The sequence below is a fragment of the Saccoglossus kowalevskii genome, chromosome 9 (assembly GCF_978046115.1).
Source record: "Saccoglossus kowalevskii chromosome 9, keSacKowa6.1, whole genome shotgun sequence".
NCBI classification, from domain to species: domain Eukaryota; kingdom Metazoa; phylum Hemichordata; class Enteropneusta; family Harrimaniidae; genus Saccoglossus; species Saccoglossus kowalevskii.
The window spans coordinates 35,958,344-35,977,898 of record NC_140649.1 but is presented as its reverse complement, the minus strand read 5'-3'; the positions used below and the strand labels follow the sequence as shown (position 1 = coordinate 35,977,898).

General features: G+C 35.0%; 2 protein-coding genes across 3 annotated transcripts in view; one reads left to right on the top strand and one right to left on the bottom strand.

Moving 5' to 3' along the window:
- The window catches only part of LOC100373299 (uncharacterized), a 41,460-nt gene extending 32,372 nt beyond the window's left edge, over positions 1 to 9,088 (bottom strand). Inside the window, exons 1-2 of one of the 2 annotated variants that reach the window (XM_085503460.1) lie at positions 8,957 to 9,088; positions 8,808 to 8,852 (exon numbers count right to left, since the gene is read on the bottom strand). In XM_085503460.1, coding sequence (XP_085359586.1) covers positions 8,808 to 8,852; positions 8,957 to 8,984 — 73 coding nt within the window. In that variant the 5' untranslated portion in view covers positions 8,985 to 9,088. The remainder of the gene's footprint in view (positions 1 to 8,807; positions 8,853 to 8,956) is intronic. The other variant, XM_085503459.1, reaches the window with a different exon arrangement.
- A 152-nt stretch (positions 9,089 to 9,240) lies between these two features.
- The window catches only part of LOC100375739 (uncharacterized), a 70,592-nt gene continuing 60,277 nt past the window's right edge, over positions 9,241 to 19,555 (top strand). Inside the window, exons 1-2 of the mRNA XM_085504084.1 lie at positions 9,241 to 9,373; positions 17,794 to 17,949. Of these exons, the coding sequence (XP_085360210.1) occupies positions 9,241 to 9,373; positions 17,794 to 17,949 (289 nt within the window). The remainder of the gene's footprint in view (positions 9,374 to 17,793; positions 17,950 to 19,555) is intronic.

The window sequence follows — 19,555 nt, the reverse complement described above, 5'->3', positions numbered from 1 at the left end:
AAGAAAATAACTTCTGGGATGTCTTGCCAAAGAAGTGACGCCAGTTTAATAGTGCAGTGAAAAAGAGTGACGAAACAACAAAACCTTGGTGTGCCTCCTTGATGGTTTATCAGCAGACAACGGCAACCAATGACCACAGTCGGCGGGCCGTTTGGTGGTTCACAGCGTCAAAGTGTTTACGTCCGGTGATCGCGGTAGCCAACTTGGATTTTTACAACAATTTATCATGTCAATCGTTCTAGGTGTTAAAAACTTTGCTGAATCCAATAAAATCGGGACATCTTGTAGCAGTTTACCATTCGAAAATCCACGAGCAATCTGGTAACATCGAGCCGAACTATACACAGCGAATACGAAGTGACCTTTCACCTGTTAACTTTATCAGCGTCTTTTATCTGGCGTTGGCATGGCTACCCCAGTGAAACGCAAACTGCTTAATTTGGACGCGAAGGTGTCAATTATAAATCGACTAGAACGTGGCAAAACCGCAAGCAATCTATCTACCGAGTAATGTGTTGATATCCGATATTAAGCAAAACAAAAGCTGCTGGATTTTTCCAGTAAAATAGATTCAAGTGCAGGACTGAAACGAAAGATAATGAAAACAGCCAATGACGATCGTTTAGAGAAATCCGTCTTCACTTGGTTCCGGGACTTGGTTTTCCCCAAGAAAGAAGCAAAGGAACTTTATTATCGCTACATTTTACGGGCATTTTGAAACATTTTTTAACATTCCAGCGTGCAACATTTTTATTACAAAGTATTACTGATTAAATAAAAATGTTTTAATGACGTACTCTACATGTACTATTGTTTGATTTCATTGCAGTCAAGTGCGTTAGAATTTGTGTGTATGTGAGCCTGTAAATTTGAGCACACCCACACAAGATCGCATATCCGAACTGTTTGCATAACCGAACAAAAAGCATGTCCCCCTAACAGTATGGATAATCGATGTTCTACTGCATTTGATGGTATCAATATGCATGAATTGCAACAAATAATCAATGATTTGCTTGGATGTGCCCTTATTCAAAATTACTGAGGGTTGCAGTAATTCCTAAATTCCTATTTACATGTATATTTAACACTATTCAAACACATTAGCAAATCAATTTCAAACAAATAATAAATCAATTGTCAACGTTTGGACATACTTTGACCATCAAATATTTTACATAACAGGAATAATCTCAAATTGATGGAGAAATTTGTTGCCAAAATTGCCACCTACTTTGAATATTTCAAATGAAGTTATCTTCATAGAGAGTTCTATACTTAATAATATTACAAATACAAACAGTAATCAAAGAAAGCTTAGAAAGAACTCCCGTGTGCTGAGGGAATAGGTATCATGATGTAATATTCGGGAATATTTGAAAATGATAAACAAATTATGAATAATCTATTAAATAAGGAGCCACCAGTAGTCATCTACACACATAGACATCGTATACCTACAATAAGCCTACTTAAAAATATGCATAAAAAGTTTCCACAAAATTGAAACATTAAAAAGAAAACTGAAATAATTCATAAAACATTGAGGAAAATGAAATGCAACGAAAATAGTAAACAAATAAATGCCCAAAATAAACTTATAGGGCATTTAAAAATATTTTAGAAATTTAGTTAACACGGAAAACGTAAAGTAGCAAGAACTATAAAAATTTCTGACAAACAATCACAATCTAAATATCTAAAATCCAAACCACTATCTTAATTTCAATATGTGTGTCAATAAATATTATATTTATTTATTTTCAGTTACGTATATTAATAAGGAAGGCATCACAATCTTTTCGACTGGTTCGTATATCCCGAAAATCGACATGGTAAAATTACAACCATCGTAAAGCTCAGTATCATAACAAATATTAATAATTTACGGCAGAAGTACTTCTCGGTACATAAAATTCAAAGTAATCCCCAACGAGTCTCATTTGTTACTGTGTATAAATTGACACTATCTGGGGCACGTCAACGCGATGAGTACCAACCAAAAATACACAAAGGACATTTTAAGTGGCTCAAAACAAAACCTATTTGCTAATTTTCGTTTCGAAAACATCTACGACGGCTTAAAACCCTACAGCCCGTCCCGCATGTTTTTTTTTTACCAGGCAGGAGACGTCAGTCAGCGTGGCGTTGCCCCAGTGGTTTCCACTGTGCATCCAGTAGTTAATGCCGACATCACGGTCTATACATTCCACATGAAGCATGGTATTCAGCTTAACCATATTTTCTTTTTTGCTCCATGGCTTAACTTAATAGGAACAGTAACTCGAGCAATAAATGTGCCTTCCGATTTGAGGAATATCGTGCCATGTAATATTCAATGAAAAAAATAGTGAAACACGAGGCTCACGCTGAGGGCCCACATAAGGTGTTGCAATAGTGTAAATATAACAAAGCCAGACACCAATTGTTTTTTTTGCTAGGTAAAATCAATGTACAGAATAATCGGATGAAACAATTAAAGTAAACTAGGATATATTAGAGCCAATGAATTCGTAATTTCCGATGAAAAGGGCTGGGAAAGAATACCCCTCATAACAAATCACCGTCATAACAAATCACCGTGTTGAGGGGGCGGTGAACAAATGAGACACCGATTGTCAAATTGTTTTGGTAATCATCGCATGTCGATTCATTTCATTTGTACAGAGTACTGTGACACAAAAATAAGGTAAACCAGCTTACTTAGTGCTAATGATTTTGTGATTTCCCACATGAAGAACGTTCTCAGAAATAATCCGACATGCTGATCAGCCCGCCAACAATCGGCACCAAAATTGATCACTCCTGTCACGGTAAATTCGGTATGTTTTACGAGTTTTTTCTCTCCAAATCCCAACATATATTTACACATGTACCGTTAAAGTCCTATTATAAACCGCAGTTTATATTACAATGTATCAATTTAAAAATTGGGATCAAAAGCTCAAGTTTGTGGTGCGGTTTCTTTTACGTACATATTGCAATCACTAAATGGGCATGGTCATTTTTTGTCCACAACACATGCACAAAACAAACAATACACCGTACAATCTCTTGAATAGGCGTCGGGGAAGAGTGAAAGGCCTTATTTTGGTTCTAAAATAGGCGTTACGAAATGTTGAAAAATTACAGTCAATCAAAAAAAAATTCCACATGATACAAAAAATACTCAGTATTTTTAATGTAATATGCATTTATTTTTTTAATTTTCTTGGTAACGAACAGTATATTCTAACAGAAGTTTCAAATAAAAACACGAATGCACTGCTTAGTAGCAAATGATCACATAACGGTAGCTTGATCCGGCCATGCTGCGGGTCACAAGTAAATAACTTACTTGTTTTCGAAGTGTTGATATTGGTGATTATTATTTAGTAGTGATTACAATAATGCACGAAAAATAAATTCGCTGAATTGTTATAAAATGCAAGTAAAATTCAACTTAGTTTCCCCGTAAGCGAATAATTTCAGTCACATGTAAATAGCCGATACGATATCCGCCATGTTTTTGAATGCTCACGTGACGTATTATTCACCGAATAGGTCAAGTCGCTAATTAACCAATCAAAATGCTGGATGATGCCCACGTGTCTAAATTACATAGCTCATGTAAATATGTTAATGACAGTTCAGCAACCTCATGGTGAAAGCAATATGTTAGAGATTTACCGATAATGTAGTGCGATCTTTTGCCTTTGATTTCCATGGGAAAACGACATGATTTTTTTTTTAAATCAAGAAATTATTTGTTTTCGAAAGATAAATTATTCTTCAATGCTCAGTTTAACACTTTTACGGTGATAAAAGCTCATTGTCTAAAACTTACGAAACACAGACGTATTCAGAAAGAGTATTGACAGAGGTCGCCGCCAGAACAAAAGCAGTTTCATTACCTGTCTGACATCTTATCACCGCTGAACAATAAATAGGTGTGAATATTTTTAGGCATGTTGTCGAAACAAATGAATAGGATTAGGAACAATGCCATTTTGGAACAGCTGGTTGAAACAATGAAGTCAGTCACGGTCTTGTTGAATTGGGGGTGCGGTTAGTAATAGGTACTTTTCAAGTTTTCAATTTTTGTTAAGAACTCTTTAACCCCGAAGCCGGAATTGGGGGGTGCGGTTACTATTACGTATGCGGTTTATATTAGAACTTTAACGATAGGCGAATTTTGTCAGCTCTGTGTAAATAGATAATTTTACTGGGAATGTACAACACACTGGAAATAACATAATGGCTGACACCATCATAAATTGCTGGTCATAAAAAATAGAATACGCATGCGCATCATTATGCAAATTAGTCCACTCACCGATTCCTATTAGTTGTATTCATGCAATTGGGCATAACAAATTTTTTAAAAAAATAATAAAAAAATACATAAAAAATGCTCAATTTTAATTAAAATGTAAAATACAACAATGAATTGCAGCAGCCAATCATTAGTAACATTCTTACCAAGTTACATAAAAATCGTTTTAATGCTTCTTGAGATATAACTGAAATAGCTTAAAATTCACACATTATTATGCAGATGAGCTCATTAATATGCATGGATGTCAACCAAAAACTAATCAAATCTGCGCATTGCCCCAGACAAGCTATATACCAAGTTTCATTGAAATCCGAACATTGGTTCTTGAGATATCGATGGAACAGACACACACACAGACAGACAGACAGACACACTAACTGCTTCGCACACGAGTCAAAAACTATTAAAACTATTTTCAAATAAATAAATGTGTTTCTACGCAATTGTTTATGTTCATATAAATTATTATAAAAATGAACAAATTATTTGCACTTTTTTTTGCTTTGAAATACCGTACTTATCCGGGTAAGAGCCCATGCCTGGACAAACGCCCACCCCCACTTTTGACACAATAAAGGAGTTGAGGTCATATCCGGGCACACGCCCAGGGGTCTTTTTCTACACAAAACAAAAAACAAAAAAAATTATTTTCTATTCGTTGACTGTGGTTGTATTAACAATTGACTTTCTTGAAGTCTGTCGTGATACTTATAAAAATTGTTAATTGCGTAAAACAAGGGGTGAATGCAATATAGCTGTGACAGCTTTCTTCCTTCAGGGCACCGCTCATTTTTTTCAGAATCCTAACAGTCAGCAAGTCTATATTAATAAATATTAAAGCAGAAACAGTAGTTCTCTTTTTGAAATATGTCATGGCCCTAAAAAGGGCCGGCCGTTTGGTTTGTGCTTCCTTAGAAACGATTCAAGCAAATCGTATAAGGAGAGCCGCTAAGCAAGTGTTGCACTCATTCGGCTTTAGCGTCGACGACAATGAAAACAATGATGCAATATTGTAACAACCCGTACCTGAGAGAATGGTTGAAATCACGTTATTTTGGCTTTATAAATATATTGTAGCAGCTTGCGAATCCATAACTGGGGCCAGCAATTTTGCAATGTCACTGTGACATCGAAGACTGCCAACTTTTTTACCATCTGTTATCACCGCTATTCCATTTCTGTCATGAAAACTATTCTTCTGTCGTTGGATAAAAAAAAACAAAAAAACGTCCTATTTCAAGTCCACCGCGATATCCATATAGTGAGACATTCCAACCGCGGCAACTTGCTGAATGATAACTTTCACCGTGATTAATAAGCGTCGAATCTGATAAGAAAGCAATGTTACGATTTGACCTTTATGATGAAATATTAGGAGTGATGTCATTCTTAGCCAATCAGTAAAGCAGATGCATAAAGGTCAAAGATGATTGCTAGACTGTAAACAAAAGCTTCGTGTGCCATCGCAGCAGAGCGACCCCATTTTTCTTGTCTCTTTATTATGATTAGACATGAATGAAAAGTGCCAAGCTGACAGACTGCGAAATCCGTGGATTAAAAGTGCTAAGTCCGAATTGTGTGGGACGATATCGACGCACTTCAGGAATAAGTTGTAGGGATTTTGTTCGACGGCTACAGTGACGCCGACTTGGACATTTGAGGGTTTTGAGTTTGACGAAGATGGCAATGGACGTACAAATAAAGATCTGAGAAGTTTTTTCAAACAGCTATGAATTTTTATAATTTTTACTGTGTATTTGTAAATTATTATTGATCTTGTATGACGGTTGATTCGTAATTTGTCGAGACCGGAAATCATTTTACGCAGTTTAACCCCTGACATTTTAATTCATTTTGAGTTCACGCGTATCGGGCGTGTTTGTCGGTGGGAAAATCCTAATTCAAATGATTCCTCACTGTCGATTTTTATTATTTCTGGTTTATTTGTCACATTATAAGCAATACATTATTTTTGTTTTACTTCTAGTGTTGCGTATTGTTCATTTATTTTCGTTGCATGTTTTCATTTGTCTTTCTGTACCCTGCCGCAGTTCGATCTGCGTGTTGTCAATTTTCGCGAATTTTTGTTTTTTTTGCCAGGGATCTCCTGGCAAACGCCCACCCCTTCTTTTTGGCAATTTTCCATGTTCAGGACCCTGAGCTTATACCCGGATAAATACGGTAGTTTTCACATTTTAAGAAATTTATTAAGGTAAAATGCTACTTATGATCAAAATGAAAACACATTTTCTCATTAAAAACCCACTCAAAATATTGTAATTTTTTTAACACTTCGAACGTCGAAAAGTACTTTGTAAGATACTATACTGTTTTTTCAATGTATGTCACAGAATAAAGTTTTGAGATATGGAGATCTATCCTTGCCATAGAAAAAATGGTAAATTGCCCTAAAACAAACATGACATTTTCACTGTATTTTATTAATGGATTTTCTCTGAAATGAGTACAGTGACCCCATATTTTTTGATAAAAGTTCAAATGTATTTTACCCAATCACGCAATAAACACATTGTTTTTCTCTTGAGTAGCGTAAACTGATCGTGAACTCCGCTTTGCCCATGTTATATCGGGTGGAATTGATTTTGAAAAAAAGTTAGCTTTCAATCTAAAGACTGCGTCGATCGTCAAAATATTTACTTACGAACAAAGAGGTGCTAATTTTACAAAATTAACTTGAATTGTTTATAGGCCACTACCACATCATGCAACTACATCTATTGTTTACAAATTATAATCCACGACTGGCAGGATGTGTGTCGGTCAGTACGTCGGACAATAGTCCTGGTCGGAAGCGTGGCAAGATCCCTGATAGCTACGTATTTCTTTTTATATTTCATAATACAGTTCACAGGATGAACAATGAAAAAAGCACCATGGCGGCTCGAGACCACAGTGGCGGGCAGGGAAAGCAGTGTGGCACACAAATTGAAAGCTGGGGAGAACACTGATGGTGAAACAAAATGTGTTAGTTTGACAAATTCTGAGTTATAAGTAGCAAATATGGCACTACACATACAGTACATTTATATGCCACCTCTCAACTTAAACAGCTTATAGAAGCCCTGTCCCCCCCCCCTTCCAGTTCCTCCTCCAAGGAAACAAACATACCTATCTGTCACTATCACTTTTTAGATTTACAAGAAATCCACAATGAGAGAAAAAATACTCCTTATTCTAACAGACATGGTCTGCATATAACAAATTTTTAATTTATAAATTTTTAAGTCCTACTACTGATATTTTCAATTGATTTAGTATTTTAAAAAAGGGTATTTAAGAATTTTAAACATTAGGTAGTAATATGTTGTATTTTAATAATGCATGATATAATGTCCGTTTGTGCATTGCATGGAGCCTCTAGTTGGTTATCCAAATAAATAAATAAATAAATAAAATGAATAAAAATGTTTCAATCAGCATGAATGAAAAAGACAGAAAGATCACAAATTAAATTTTTTGTAAGAGGCTTCTAGAGCAAACAACCACAATTGTGCACTGCCTTGGATAACAACATGCAAATAAGATTTTTCAATTTATTTTTATCAGCGCCATATGTCAAAAGGAATTAAGATTACTGCATTTTTAGGGGATACATACGTCGACTCAAGATGGCTTTGTAAATAGAAACCCATAGAATAGGGATCTCTTTAACTATATACATTAACTACAAAATTGGAGATGTGTGCCAAGATGCAAGGACAGAATGAGCATTAAACTGCTTCACTGAAAATATATAGGACAATCCAGCGTCAACTGGAATTCACTGGTTCATGAACAATTATTTGCATATCACGCTGAATGCTACATGTCAACAAGCAAGCGACAATTACAAACCTACAGAACATTCTTCTAATATTTACGAAAATTAAGTGTTTATGTTTTGCACTCAATAATCGTTTCGAAACTTGTTCGAAGAAATTGCAAATTAGACGACTACACCCCCGCGAACTATATTTGTGTGTCAGTTATTGTGCGGTGAACTCTGAACTCGGGTCACGTCTAAATAAAGAAGGCTAAGATGAGAATGAATTATGTCAAAAAAAATATTACAAGACAAATGTGTTACACCGAGGCGATTTTTTAGCTCGGACTTACAATCTGAGAGAAATTGGACATTAAAAGGAACAAAACAAGGATACAAATGACTCGTTTGAGGCCTTCCACGAGCGGGGAATTTCCACTGTGGGAACTGCATGCGCATTTGTGACCGACATTTGTTATTGTTTTGTGAACACATTACAAGGTTGTTGGCGGACTGCGTGAGAATCAGGCGCAGTGTAGCAAAAGAGAAAGTGTATTTTATACGCTGCAAGAGCCTTTTATAAAAGGGCACAGTCGTCCGGGTGATGCTTCAATCCGGAACAAATGAAAATCCAAAGAACATTGCCACAAATGAGTTGAACGCACATGTATTTTGCGCGCATTTCACCAAGCATAAACACCGGCACATACACACTACAAAACGTACCGCTTTCCTGTGCGCTACCATCTTCTTTTTCTTCTTCGACAACGTCTGCAGAAAAAAAAAAACATTAAAGATTAGATGCCACCACAAAACGATTAAATCTGTCCCATATCCCATCCAATTTCTCAAACATTTTTACTGCAAAAACCCACCCGTTTTCGTTTCACTTGATTCGGCCATTTTGGGTTTGTCTTGATGAAACGGGTTGTTGCGATTGGTCCAACAAGGCAGAGAGTCGAGTGCCCTCTGGAGTTCACCTGTTACACCATCAACAATCCAATAGAGCACTCGCTATGTATATTATTATGCATGCTTTTTAAGTTCCCACATTTCTGCTTTTTCCATGTCACCGTTTCCATCGAATGCGTAACTCACAACAAGTTAAACAATATGTGATCTCGAGTCTGTTACGATCGCTGGTATTTATTTTACAAACATGTGGATATTTTCCGTTGAACCTGGCGACGATGGACGCCGACGAACATCGTGGATCGTTACAACCGCCCCGTGCTTTTTCTTTGCACCCATTCAACTGTTTGTAATTTGTATCATTCTCCAAACTTGTGCCGGTAAGTAAACTATTTGTATTTCTTAAACAGTAAATCTCGTAGATATTCTTATTCTGTACAGGGTAGAAGACAAGGAGGTCAAATAGTTTCGCCTTTTGTTGTTTTTTCAGAACAATAGCCAACGCATTTTTGCTTTTTTTTTTGCTTTTTTGTATAATTTCTTTTGTTGGGGTGTTGTCTCAGTGTTCAGGTGGGTGTCCGATGACTCAATCCGCATAATACAAGTCAACACCTTTTTATTGTGGCTCGCAAAATTCCCTCTATTTGATAATAAATAGTAGGACAGTTACAAATTAATGCATACGATACAACAAGGGTATAGGCGCATATTAAACTTAAAAGTGTTATTTAATATTTTAATTTTTGTATGTGTATTTTCACATTTGACAAATAAAAAAACAACACTTTAAAGTTTTTTAATATAGAATATAGATTCAAATTCTTTTTACATTGCCTTCATTAATTTAATGTTGGAGTTTAATAATTAATACCATTTTAATATAAAAATGATATCACATTTTAAACTTTGCTATGAAAAATCTATGGGAAAATGTGATGTCACATTGGTTGGAACAGTCAAGTATCTAATCACAGTTTATCTGGAGGGACTGTGGTCTAATATACAGTACTTTTCTTTTTGCTATCCATTACATTGAAATCTTACTTTCTCTTGTTTACTATTACATTCATTATATATACATATTGCTATTAACTGATAGAAAATGTTATTTCTAAGGATCCAATAAAGATATTATTATTAATCTTAGAAGATCAACACAGGGGGTTTTTCAGTTCAACTGTTCAAGATAATTAAAGCAACTTAAAAATTTAAAATTTAAACATATTTCAGTTTACATACAGTTCAAAAATTAAGCATAAGTTTAATTAGTATGGTAATTAAAAGGTGCTAATTGAACTACAGTACAGGTCTATCACTGTAATCAATGGTTAAAGGGGCACCTTCCAGTTAAGATTAATTTTACAACAAATTTACTTTCTGGATTAAAATAACAATGGATAACAAAAGATAGATTAACATTGTAAACAACATAAACAATAGTGTCCCATGATTCTTTGGTGCAATCCATGGGATTGAGCGGTTCCCCTTTAAGGATCTTCACCTTTTTGTGCTGTGGGCCACTATTGTAAGGCTTATTGATTTTAAATCCGCAAAGTTGCTACCAACTTTTTATACATTATAAACAAGGATAATTACTTAGGAGAAACAAGACTGGAATTTGAATAATCTAGAATGACAGCAGAGTAGACCTTCAATGATATTGTCCAGTTATTTTTTCAGTTTTATTCTAATAAAGCATGTTTTACAATTGTAGCATAGTTACATTGATTGACCATTTGTTTATGCATACAACTATGCAAAGTTCAACTCGCTTCTGTGCCCTTATGTAACAAAAATTGAGGAAATCATTCAAGAAAGTATGCAATCCTCACTAGAAGCTAACATACATGCATCTAAAGGGATTACCTAAAATGTTATAGGGAGGTTGGGGTTTAAACACTGTTAATAGTATATAGTTGCATTCATGCACAGCTGCCTAGCATGGGCTAAGAGGTCAAAAACATTAGCCCTTGCTTAGAAAACGTGCCTAACACTTAGCACAGGCTAAGAAAGAGTATGGATTAAATCTGATTTGTTTTTCAGACACAGTCCAGATACTTAGCGCGGGCTATTGAAGTGTGCTTGGATTAATTGTCCAAAGATTTACTGTTATACATGTAGTCATAACTATTCATTTTGGTATGCCATTTCCAACATGACAATCAACGTGAGCACATCTAAGAACATTCTTTCTTGAGAAAAAAAATGAACTGACGATGGGACTCCTACCGGTACTTCCTGTTATTCTGCAATCTGCACTGAATTTGCTTTGGTGTTGTTATATAGCTGTAGAACTAACATGTATATCTTCCTAGTTACTGTTCAGAGATATCATAATAAAAATGACTGATATGCAAACTTATGAGATTAGCTTAAATCTTAGCATGTACTAGTACCGGTACTTTGTGTAGCCTGAACACAACACACATGTCTAATATAACTGTTGTAGGGATCTCACGAATGATACCATAATTTACCTTAGCAGACAATGCATGTATAAATACATTGCCTTTTTTCTTTTCAACTAATTGACATTAATTAATTTAATTAGTTGATAACATCAGGACCAATTGTATTGACTAGATTTAATTTTACAAACTTACTAGTCAATATCAAAACATCACTGCAAACAAATGTATAGTAATACATTATGTATACATAGTATTAATAGTATGATTCAGAACATGAATATATATGGGTGTGGTTTTGTTGTTGAAACATTTTGGATAATTTTATTCAATATTTCTGGGTATTAACTTGATTTTCTATTCTATGTTGAATTTTAATTTACCGGTAAATGAAACAAAAAATATTTTTCTTTTATTTATTATTTAAATAGTTATAAATGTTCTATACCAGTATACCATATTGGGTGTATTTAAATAGTAGATTTAATACAGTAATGACACAGTGTATCAAAATGTTAATAACAAAAAATGTAATTTTTGGTTTTTGTAAAAATATGTATTGCTAATGTCAGAATACAATACTTGTATATAATCACACTTTTTCCAGTGTTGGAAAATTCCATTAGTGTTTATAAAGTACGTCACCAGAATGGAACCTCTGAATACCTGTGTCATGTACATGTAACAGGCGTAGGCGTCAATGTGTGACACGTCCGATGAGTTACGTTAATACACAAGTCAGATGATCTTAAAATTTTAAGTGTGGCAGTTTTGACTTCTTCGTCATTGTTTTTATCTTCTTCCAACATTGATGTAACGTAAGGTAGAAATTATACAGGACAGTTCTGCTTTAAGCTTCATAAATGTTTATTTATGTTAAACTGTAGTTTTCACATTAATACAATATAAATGATTAGCATATTTTATTGTTATGTAAATTAGATGATAGGCAAAGCTGTTTTCCTTGAGACAACATTGGTCAAACTTGCATGAATCATGTAAAACAATATTTTTTTTATTTATTTTTTTAGTATACTACAAGGTTGGATAAACATCTCAGGTCAAGCAAACATTACTGTAGATCTGGTCTTGAATATTTTTTTTTATGGGGCAATATATTTTTCATGCATGCACAGATCTTTAAAAAACAAAAATTGCATCACTTTTTATGAAAGATTGAACCAGACTATTATTGCCTAATAATAAAGTTTACATGAGAATACCGCAAAATATACAATAATATTATACATCTGTAACTGTAACACTGTAAGTTACCATATTTTACGGGGTATTTTCATCCTACTATATTAGGAAATGCGAATTCCAAATGTAGAATGATTACGCGCATAAGCATCCTCTAATAATAATAAAAACAAACATTGCTGCCACCAGGGTTTGATCGAACTCCACACAAAGAAGTTCGCTGATTCTGTTCTAAACTTGTTGGATTTCGGCATTCCCATAATGTACATTTGTATCCTTGGAAAAAGAAGAGTAAAGGTTATTACGAGGATACCTCAAAGTATGCACTCAGACAGTACACCGTCACATTGACCTCCTGCTGTACTTTCTTCGTGCCTACTTTGAGGTATCTTCGTAATAACCTTATATGATCACCGTACTGCCAGTTTGTATTCAGGTACATGTTCTTTTCTGCATTCTCAAAATTACTTAATTTTATTTTTAACAATATTTGTGATGTACTGTTATAATATTGCTTGTATCCATTGTACACAAATAACACAGATTGATAAAACTATGGAGGTAATATTACCTCCATGATAATACAGAGAGGCATTGCCAAATTATGGACACTAATATCATAGCATCTATGTTATATACCGGTAACGAAATGTACATCAAATCACTTGCAAGTGAAAAAAAGATTGCAGATTGGATCTGGTCCAGGTCTCCAGAGGGCTCATTCTATCAAAATTCATTTTTTCAAGTGAACCTCAGAATTATGTTACAAGAAGTCAGGGGGTTCTACATCGCCATCTCGGGAGCTAAGGCTTTTTCTGACCGCCTCTCACTGATTTTATGTGTCATTCCCCAAAAAAGTGTTGTGCATTATAATTTTCTATAGTCCCCATCAAGGTAATGACAACTACACAATCATCTACCCTAATTTTCACATCAGATTTTATGCAACATTAGACTTGCGTAGGTTCACTTTGCCCATGCAATTGTTTCTAAAACAATATTTTATTAAGGTTTGACCATCTTTATGTGGTTATATTTAAACAAAAAATCACAACAGTTGTCGCTTTAGCTGAAATATAGTAGACAGTTAAAGTGCCTGTGCAATTCCCACCCTCGCGTTTTAGATCCCATTTTAGATCTGTGTCCCACTGAAAAGGGTAGTTATTGATTTTTTTGCTGAAAATGATTACTCGTATCCAAGTAAATTTGGGATATTTCTCGTGTTGTAGCCACGCCCACCTATCGTTAAACGGTCGACTGTTTCCGGATTTCCGACTCTCGCCGAAAGTGCGCCACCAAATGATAAAATGTGAGAGGAAGTCATACCCCTGAGCCGTAATAACACTGGCCGTTCAGTATACTGTAAAGGGGGTAATTATTCACTGGGTTTTAATTTAGCTTATTTCCCTGACTGGAAAAATGCGCTAAATTAAAACACAGTGAATATGTACAATTTAGCATAGAACACATTATCTAAATGACGAAACCGTGAATTTAAAACCCACTGAATATGCCTGAAATGGTAAATCAGTGAAATTTAAACCCAGTGAAAATTAGTCATTTTACAGTACTTTTAAACGAGATACACTTTTCGGTCAGCGTTTTTTTTCTTTTTTTTTTTCTTTTTTTTTTTTTTTTTTTGAGAGACAGTTTTTAGATGTTGTGTTGTGGGCAGTTGCAGTGAAACGTATAGTCGTAGTATAAGTATTCACACGTTTTTAATCGATCCGAAGGTGCGACATCACTTAACCTTAGATTCATCTTTTTGGGAAAAACTGTCCTCGTCCATAAAAAAACGACTAGGTTTAAAGAGAAACAACGACAACGTAAACCTGGCGCAACACTTTTGAAATAAATAGATTCCGGACCAGCCCATGATCACCGAGGCGGATTTCAGAAAAGAGAGAGACGTCCGGCAAGTGTTTCAAATCAGTTGACTTTTTTGCGATCCTGGTTATCGTTTTATAGAGACCATTTAGTCACTGTTAAGTAAAAGGTAGCAATAATTTTGACAGTGACACGAAAACGAAGCGTCAGACAAACATTTTCGGAGGCTAAAAGTTTCTGAATTGTTTGGTGATTGGTGTTGAATGTCAAATTCACACCTCTGTTCTTTTATACCTCCATGCTTGCAGCTTGATCTGCGTAATAATTTATGAAATAAGAATCCGGGCTTGGTCAATGTATTTCACCAAATAAAGTTTTAATACGATGTTATAATTACGACAATCACGCCATGGATCACGCTAACTCGAATCCACTCTGAATTTATCTGTATGTGTGTCGATCTCGATTATTTTTGTTATCCAATTAAACGCTGCTTTTAACGCACTTGCCCTCACCGTGACCCGAAGCGTTCACCTATTTCAACAAAATGTCAATTTATTTCTACGCGGCTGTCATTTATTTAGTAACTGTGATTTGTCGTTTTTTTAATTATTTTATAGTGATCACTATAGTCTAATGTTTAGAATGTCAAAATATGTTCTCTTTTATTTTAATTTTGAAAGTTTTACTCAGACGATCGATGAAATAAAACAGTGTAGTGACGTGCCTAGTAACCTGCTAAATAACGAGATAATTCCGACGTCAAATCCTATTTTGTCCAGCAACAGTGTACAAACGTGCGCCGGTGTCGGTGACGATCATGGTGACCAGCTACACCAGAACGGACATCTAACTCAACCTCATGCAACAACAATTGATACTATGTGTTCATTATGGTCCATTCTTCCTCGACGAACAAGTACATAAGTGACAATATAGTCAAAGACGAGAAAACTGCAAAAGAAATTTGCCTTATTTACACGTATCGGCAATGCAAGCTGCCATGCGACTTCCCCTTCTGACGTCACAAGGGGAATTTATGTATGCAAATGAGAAGCTAATGAGGAGCTTCGTTTTAAAATACACAAAAATAAAGTTGCCATAGACTGAGTTTAAAACACATTTTTTCACTTAAAAAAAATAATTCATGCTTAGAAACATAAAAATTAATAATATTTATGTACCAATTGATAATTTTAGGCGTGAAAATAGCAGCCATTTCACAGGCACTTTAAATACTGGTAAGACTTACTATAACTCGCTCATAGTTATCATTCTAGCAGACTTGTTTATACATGTACATGGTACTTGCATATTGTTGTGTTCAGTCAACAAAAGACTTACTACTTTTGACCTTACTGACCTATATTGTTTGTGACATCATTTTGTTCCGTAATACAAAAGCTATTATTTCCTAGACGAGATTTGGTTGTTTAGCGCACCATTATTCTGGCATTGAAAGCCATGCGTATAATGTTGATGTCAGCTTCCTGTCAGAAATGTGACAAGTAAATGAACACCTTAGAAAAGTAAATAGTTTGTTAGTGTACACCACTCAGAGGTTACACATTTGTAGTGATGAATGGTCTCCCGATTTCCTCATTTTGAATGAGTGTGCCCTCGTTTTTGGAGTAATCTAATCTTTATCTTTGATGAAATATTGTTAGAGTTTATACAACTGTATATGATGTAGACCTTGAGGTTTTGAATATTAATGCAAAAAACTTCCTGATAATGCCCTAATTGGTAAATTCCTTATGTGGGATACTTTTCCACTGCCAGTCTGTTTCCTAGCAACAAGGAAACCCCTCTTCCAGATACATATTGTTTGGTTTATAAAAAATGAATGTTCTATTCATTTGTTTTTTATATTTTTTGAGCATACAAATGTGACAATGTTCTTTTAATAGCTGAATAATTCTGTACGTCCAAGTGAATACTATTAATTTCAATATCCCACTCCAAAAAATCCAACACCGCAGTTGTCTCAAAAATAGCTTAGGACATTTTGTCATAGTGGTAACTAGCGTCATGTGACCTTTTTGGTTATTTGTCGTATTTTGGGTGTAAAACAGTAAATTTAACTGAAACACTTAGGCCCTTTGTCTGAAATGATTGAATGAAATTAGTATTATACAAAATGTAATTTGAAAAAAATACCAGCAAATTGCTGATAACCAATAAATCATTGCAAGCTATTTTCAGAAATTACAGTACAAGATGACAACTTGATTGATCTTTGTATGCAATTTCAGATTGCACCATATATTGGAAGTAATCTTCATCAGATCATGCAGTATTATCAGTTTTCATTTTCTGCGACCGTATTCTCATAGTCTTCAGATGTCATCAAAGCACCAACCACAGTGACATTAAAAGTGAACCCCAGGTCAATGAACTGTGTTCAGGAATATGAACGTTTTTTGAAATGGATGCATGAAAACAATTTTCGGACATATTTTGGTGGCAAAAAGTTGCGCAGTTTATAAAAAAAATAATAATGTATGGCATCATTGATGGCAAATACATGTGTGTACTTCAGGGGGAAAAACAGTCATGAATATAATTTTTAATAAAAAGTTAGGCCAGCTGTGTAAAATAATTATCCTTTAACATATTAATTATTCTTGGAATGTTATATGGCAATAATTGATGACAGCTTCCATTTATTAAGCCTTTGAGCTACAATTTTTTTCCTACTTGGGTAAACTTGTTCCCTTTATCTGTAATTTTCCACTTAATTCAATCTTGATTTTGGACCAAATGTAGCATTGCTTCTAGTTTTTGATCACAAAATTAAAAATTCATTTTATGTAGAAAAGAGCAGACTATGAATGGAACTATTTTGTGGATAGTGCTAGTAGTTGACTTTAGCACCCCTAATGGTTAATATATGAAAAGATAATTAGACAAAATACAAAAATCTGACAGTGGTCCCGATATCCTTCAGCCTCACCTACATGTAATATTGGTTCACCAAACATGAACAATCCTGAAAAATCACACAAGATTTCAGTGATACTAGCTGAATGAATTTTAACTGGTTATCAAGAATTTGGTACAAAGTAGGAAGACGCTAAAAAAAATTAAATATTAGTATTGTAAGCAAGAACAAAGAAAATGATATTTGATACAGGAAAAACAAAATTTGACCTAGTCTACTTTTTCAGTTATTACCATAACAACAAGTCATATTTACTATTCTCACTGTTCTCATTGCATGTTCTCATACATGTATACATGTCATTTGCATACTACCTGAGTGTTATTAGTGGTATATTTCGTATATTTGCCATGTTACTGCTATATCTATATGGTTACTTTTACATATATTTAACAGTTACCTTCTGTTTCTGTTTCAGCTCAGTTTCCCTGTGATCCATGTCCTGGGTCAGGCAACATTAAATTCCTAACATGTGGTGATGAGTCATGTACATGTATATTAGTCACATGGGCTTGTGATGGAAGAATAGACTGTGAAAATGGAGAAGATGAATCCGCCGCAACTTGTGATGGAGGTGACTTTTTCTTTTTTTAGTTTGACAAATCGTTTTGTACTAAGCATCAATTTCCAAGACTTCGTTACAGTTGTCTCTCCTGTATATTTTTTAAACCGCATTTACGGGTGTATAAGAAAAGGAAAGACTAGATTTCATTATGCAATTGACATTTTATGGTGATGCATCTGATAGAAGTGCCTTGTGGAATCATGCATTTGATAATTACTTGGTATACTGTTAACATTTCTCAGTTGATACATACATATATGTAAATAATCATGAATATTTGTAGAATATGATTAATTTAATATAGTTTAATTATAATTCTCATCTAAAAGTTGATGAAGAGGCAGTTTTAAACATCCATTTGAGTTGTGAAAATGACTGTCAGTCATTCGTTGATTTAAATTAAAAATAAAGTGATAATACAAATTAATAGACAATTGATTATTTTCAGCCTAAATACAAGTTTTCCTATATGTACTGAGGATTAATTGTTTTTTTAGATTTGCTTGGATGCTTTGATTACTCCATTAATCAATTTAGTAACATTTGTATACATGTACCGTAATATACACAAGATGTGCAGGCCATTTAATTAACATTCCCAGTTATGGTGCAGTGCTAGTGACAAGGTGACTAGTACATGTATAATGCAGATTTTCTATCAAAAGCACATTCCATGAGTCTGTGTATCCACTTTCATTGTGTCAACATACTTGTACCTCACTATCACATTAGTTGTGTTCACGTTACACGAAGTACGGGCTAAGATTTAAGCTGATTTAGGCTTATCTAGCATATTTGCATTTTGGCTAGACCCAATTGCGTCCACGCACAGGGAGGGCCAGTCGTTAGCACGGGCTAAGGGGTGCCATTAGTCGGTGACCTTTGGTAAGCCGCTATTTACGAACGAAAAATGGATGACACGCGCAAGGTTCTATTTCTGCTGCTGGCATGTTTCGTTCTAAATTTGAAACGACGTGCACAGGAACGCGAGAGAAGACGGACCCAACTTATTTGGATGCACATAAACAGTATACAACGGTCGTGACAGAATACAGAGTTTTATTAATGCATGTCGTAGACAGCAAACCAAAATTATTTTGTCTACGATTGGAGCTGCTGTACGCTCTACTACTACAGTGATCCGATTAGTGTGGAAGCGAGCGCGGAGTAATGACTGGTGGAATAGTGTCGTTATACGAACATGGGACAATTTTCACACCCAAAGGTCGCCGCAGAGGGCGCTTAGCCCTGGGCTAAGCGTTCGCGCATACTTCGTTAGCCCGTGCTAAGATCTAGACCGCGTCTTAAATTCGGATCAGATTTAACCCGTACTTAGCATTCCTTAGCCCGTGCTAAGCGTTCACGCACGTTTTCTTAGCACGGGTTAAGGAATTTGACCTCTTAGCCCGTGCTAAGGAGCTGTGCGTGAACGCAACTAATGTTGTCAACCAGGGTGTGGACGGTAATCCCCTAACCATGGTTTTCCCAAAGTCATTCCATGAGTCTGTGTATCTACTTTCATTGTGTCAACATACTTGTACCTCACTATCACAATGTTGTCAACCAGGGTGTGGACGGTAATCCCCTAACCATGGTTTTCCCAAAGTCATTCCAT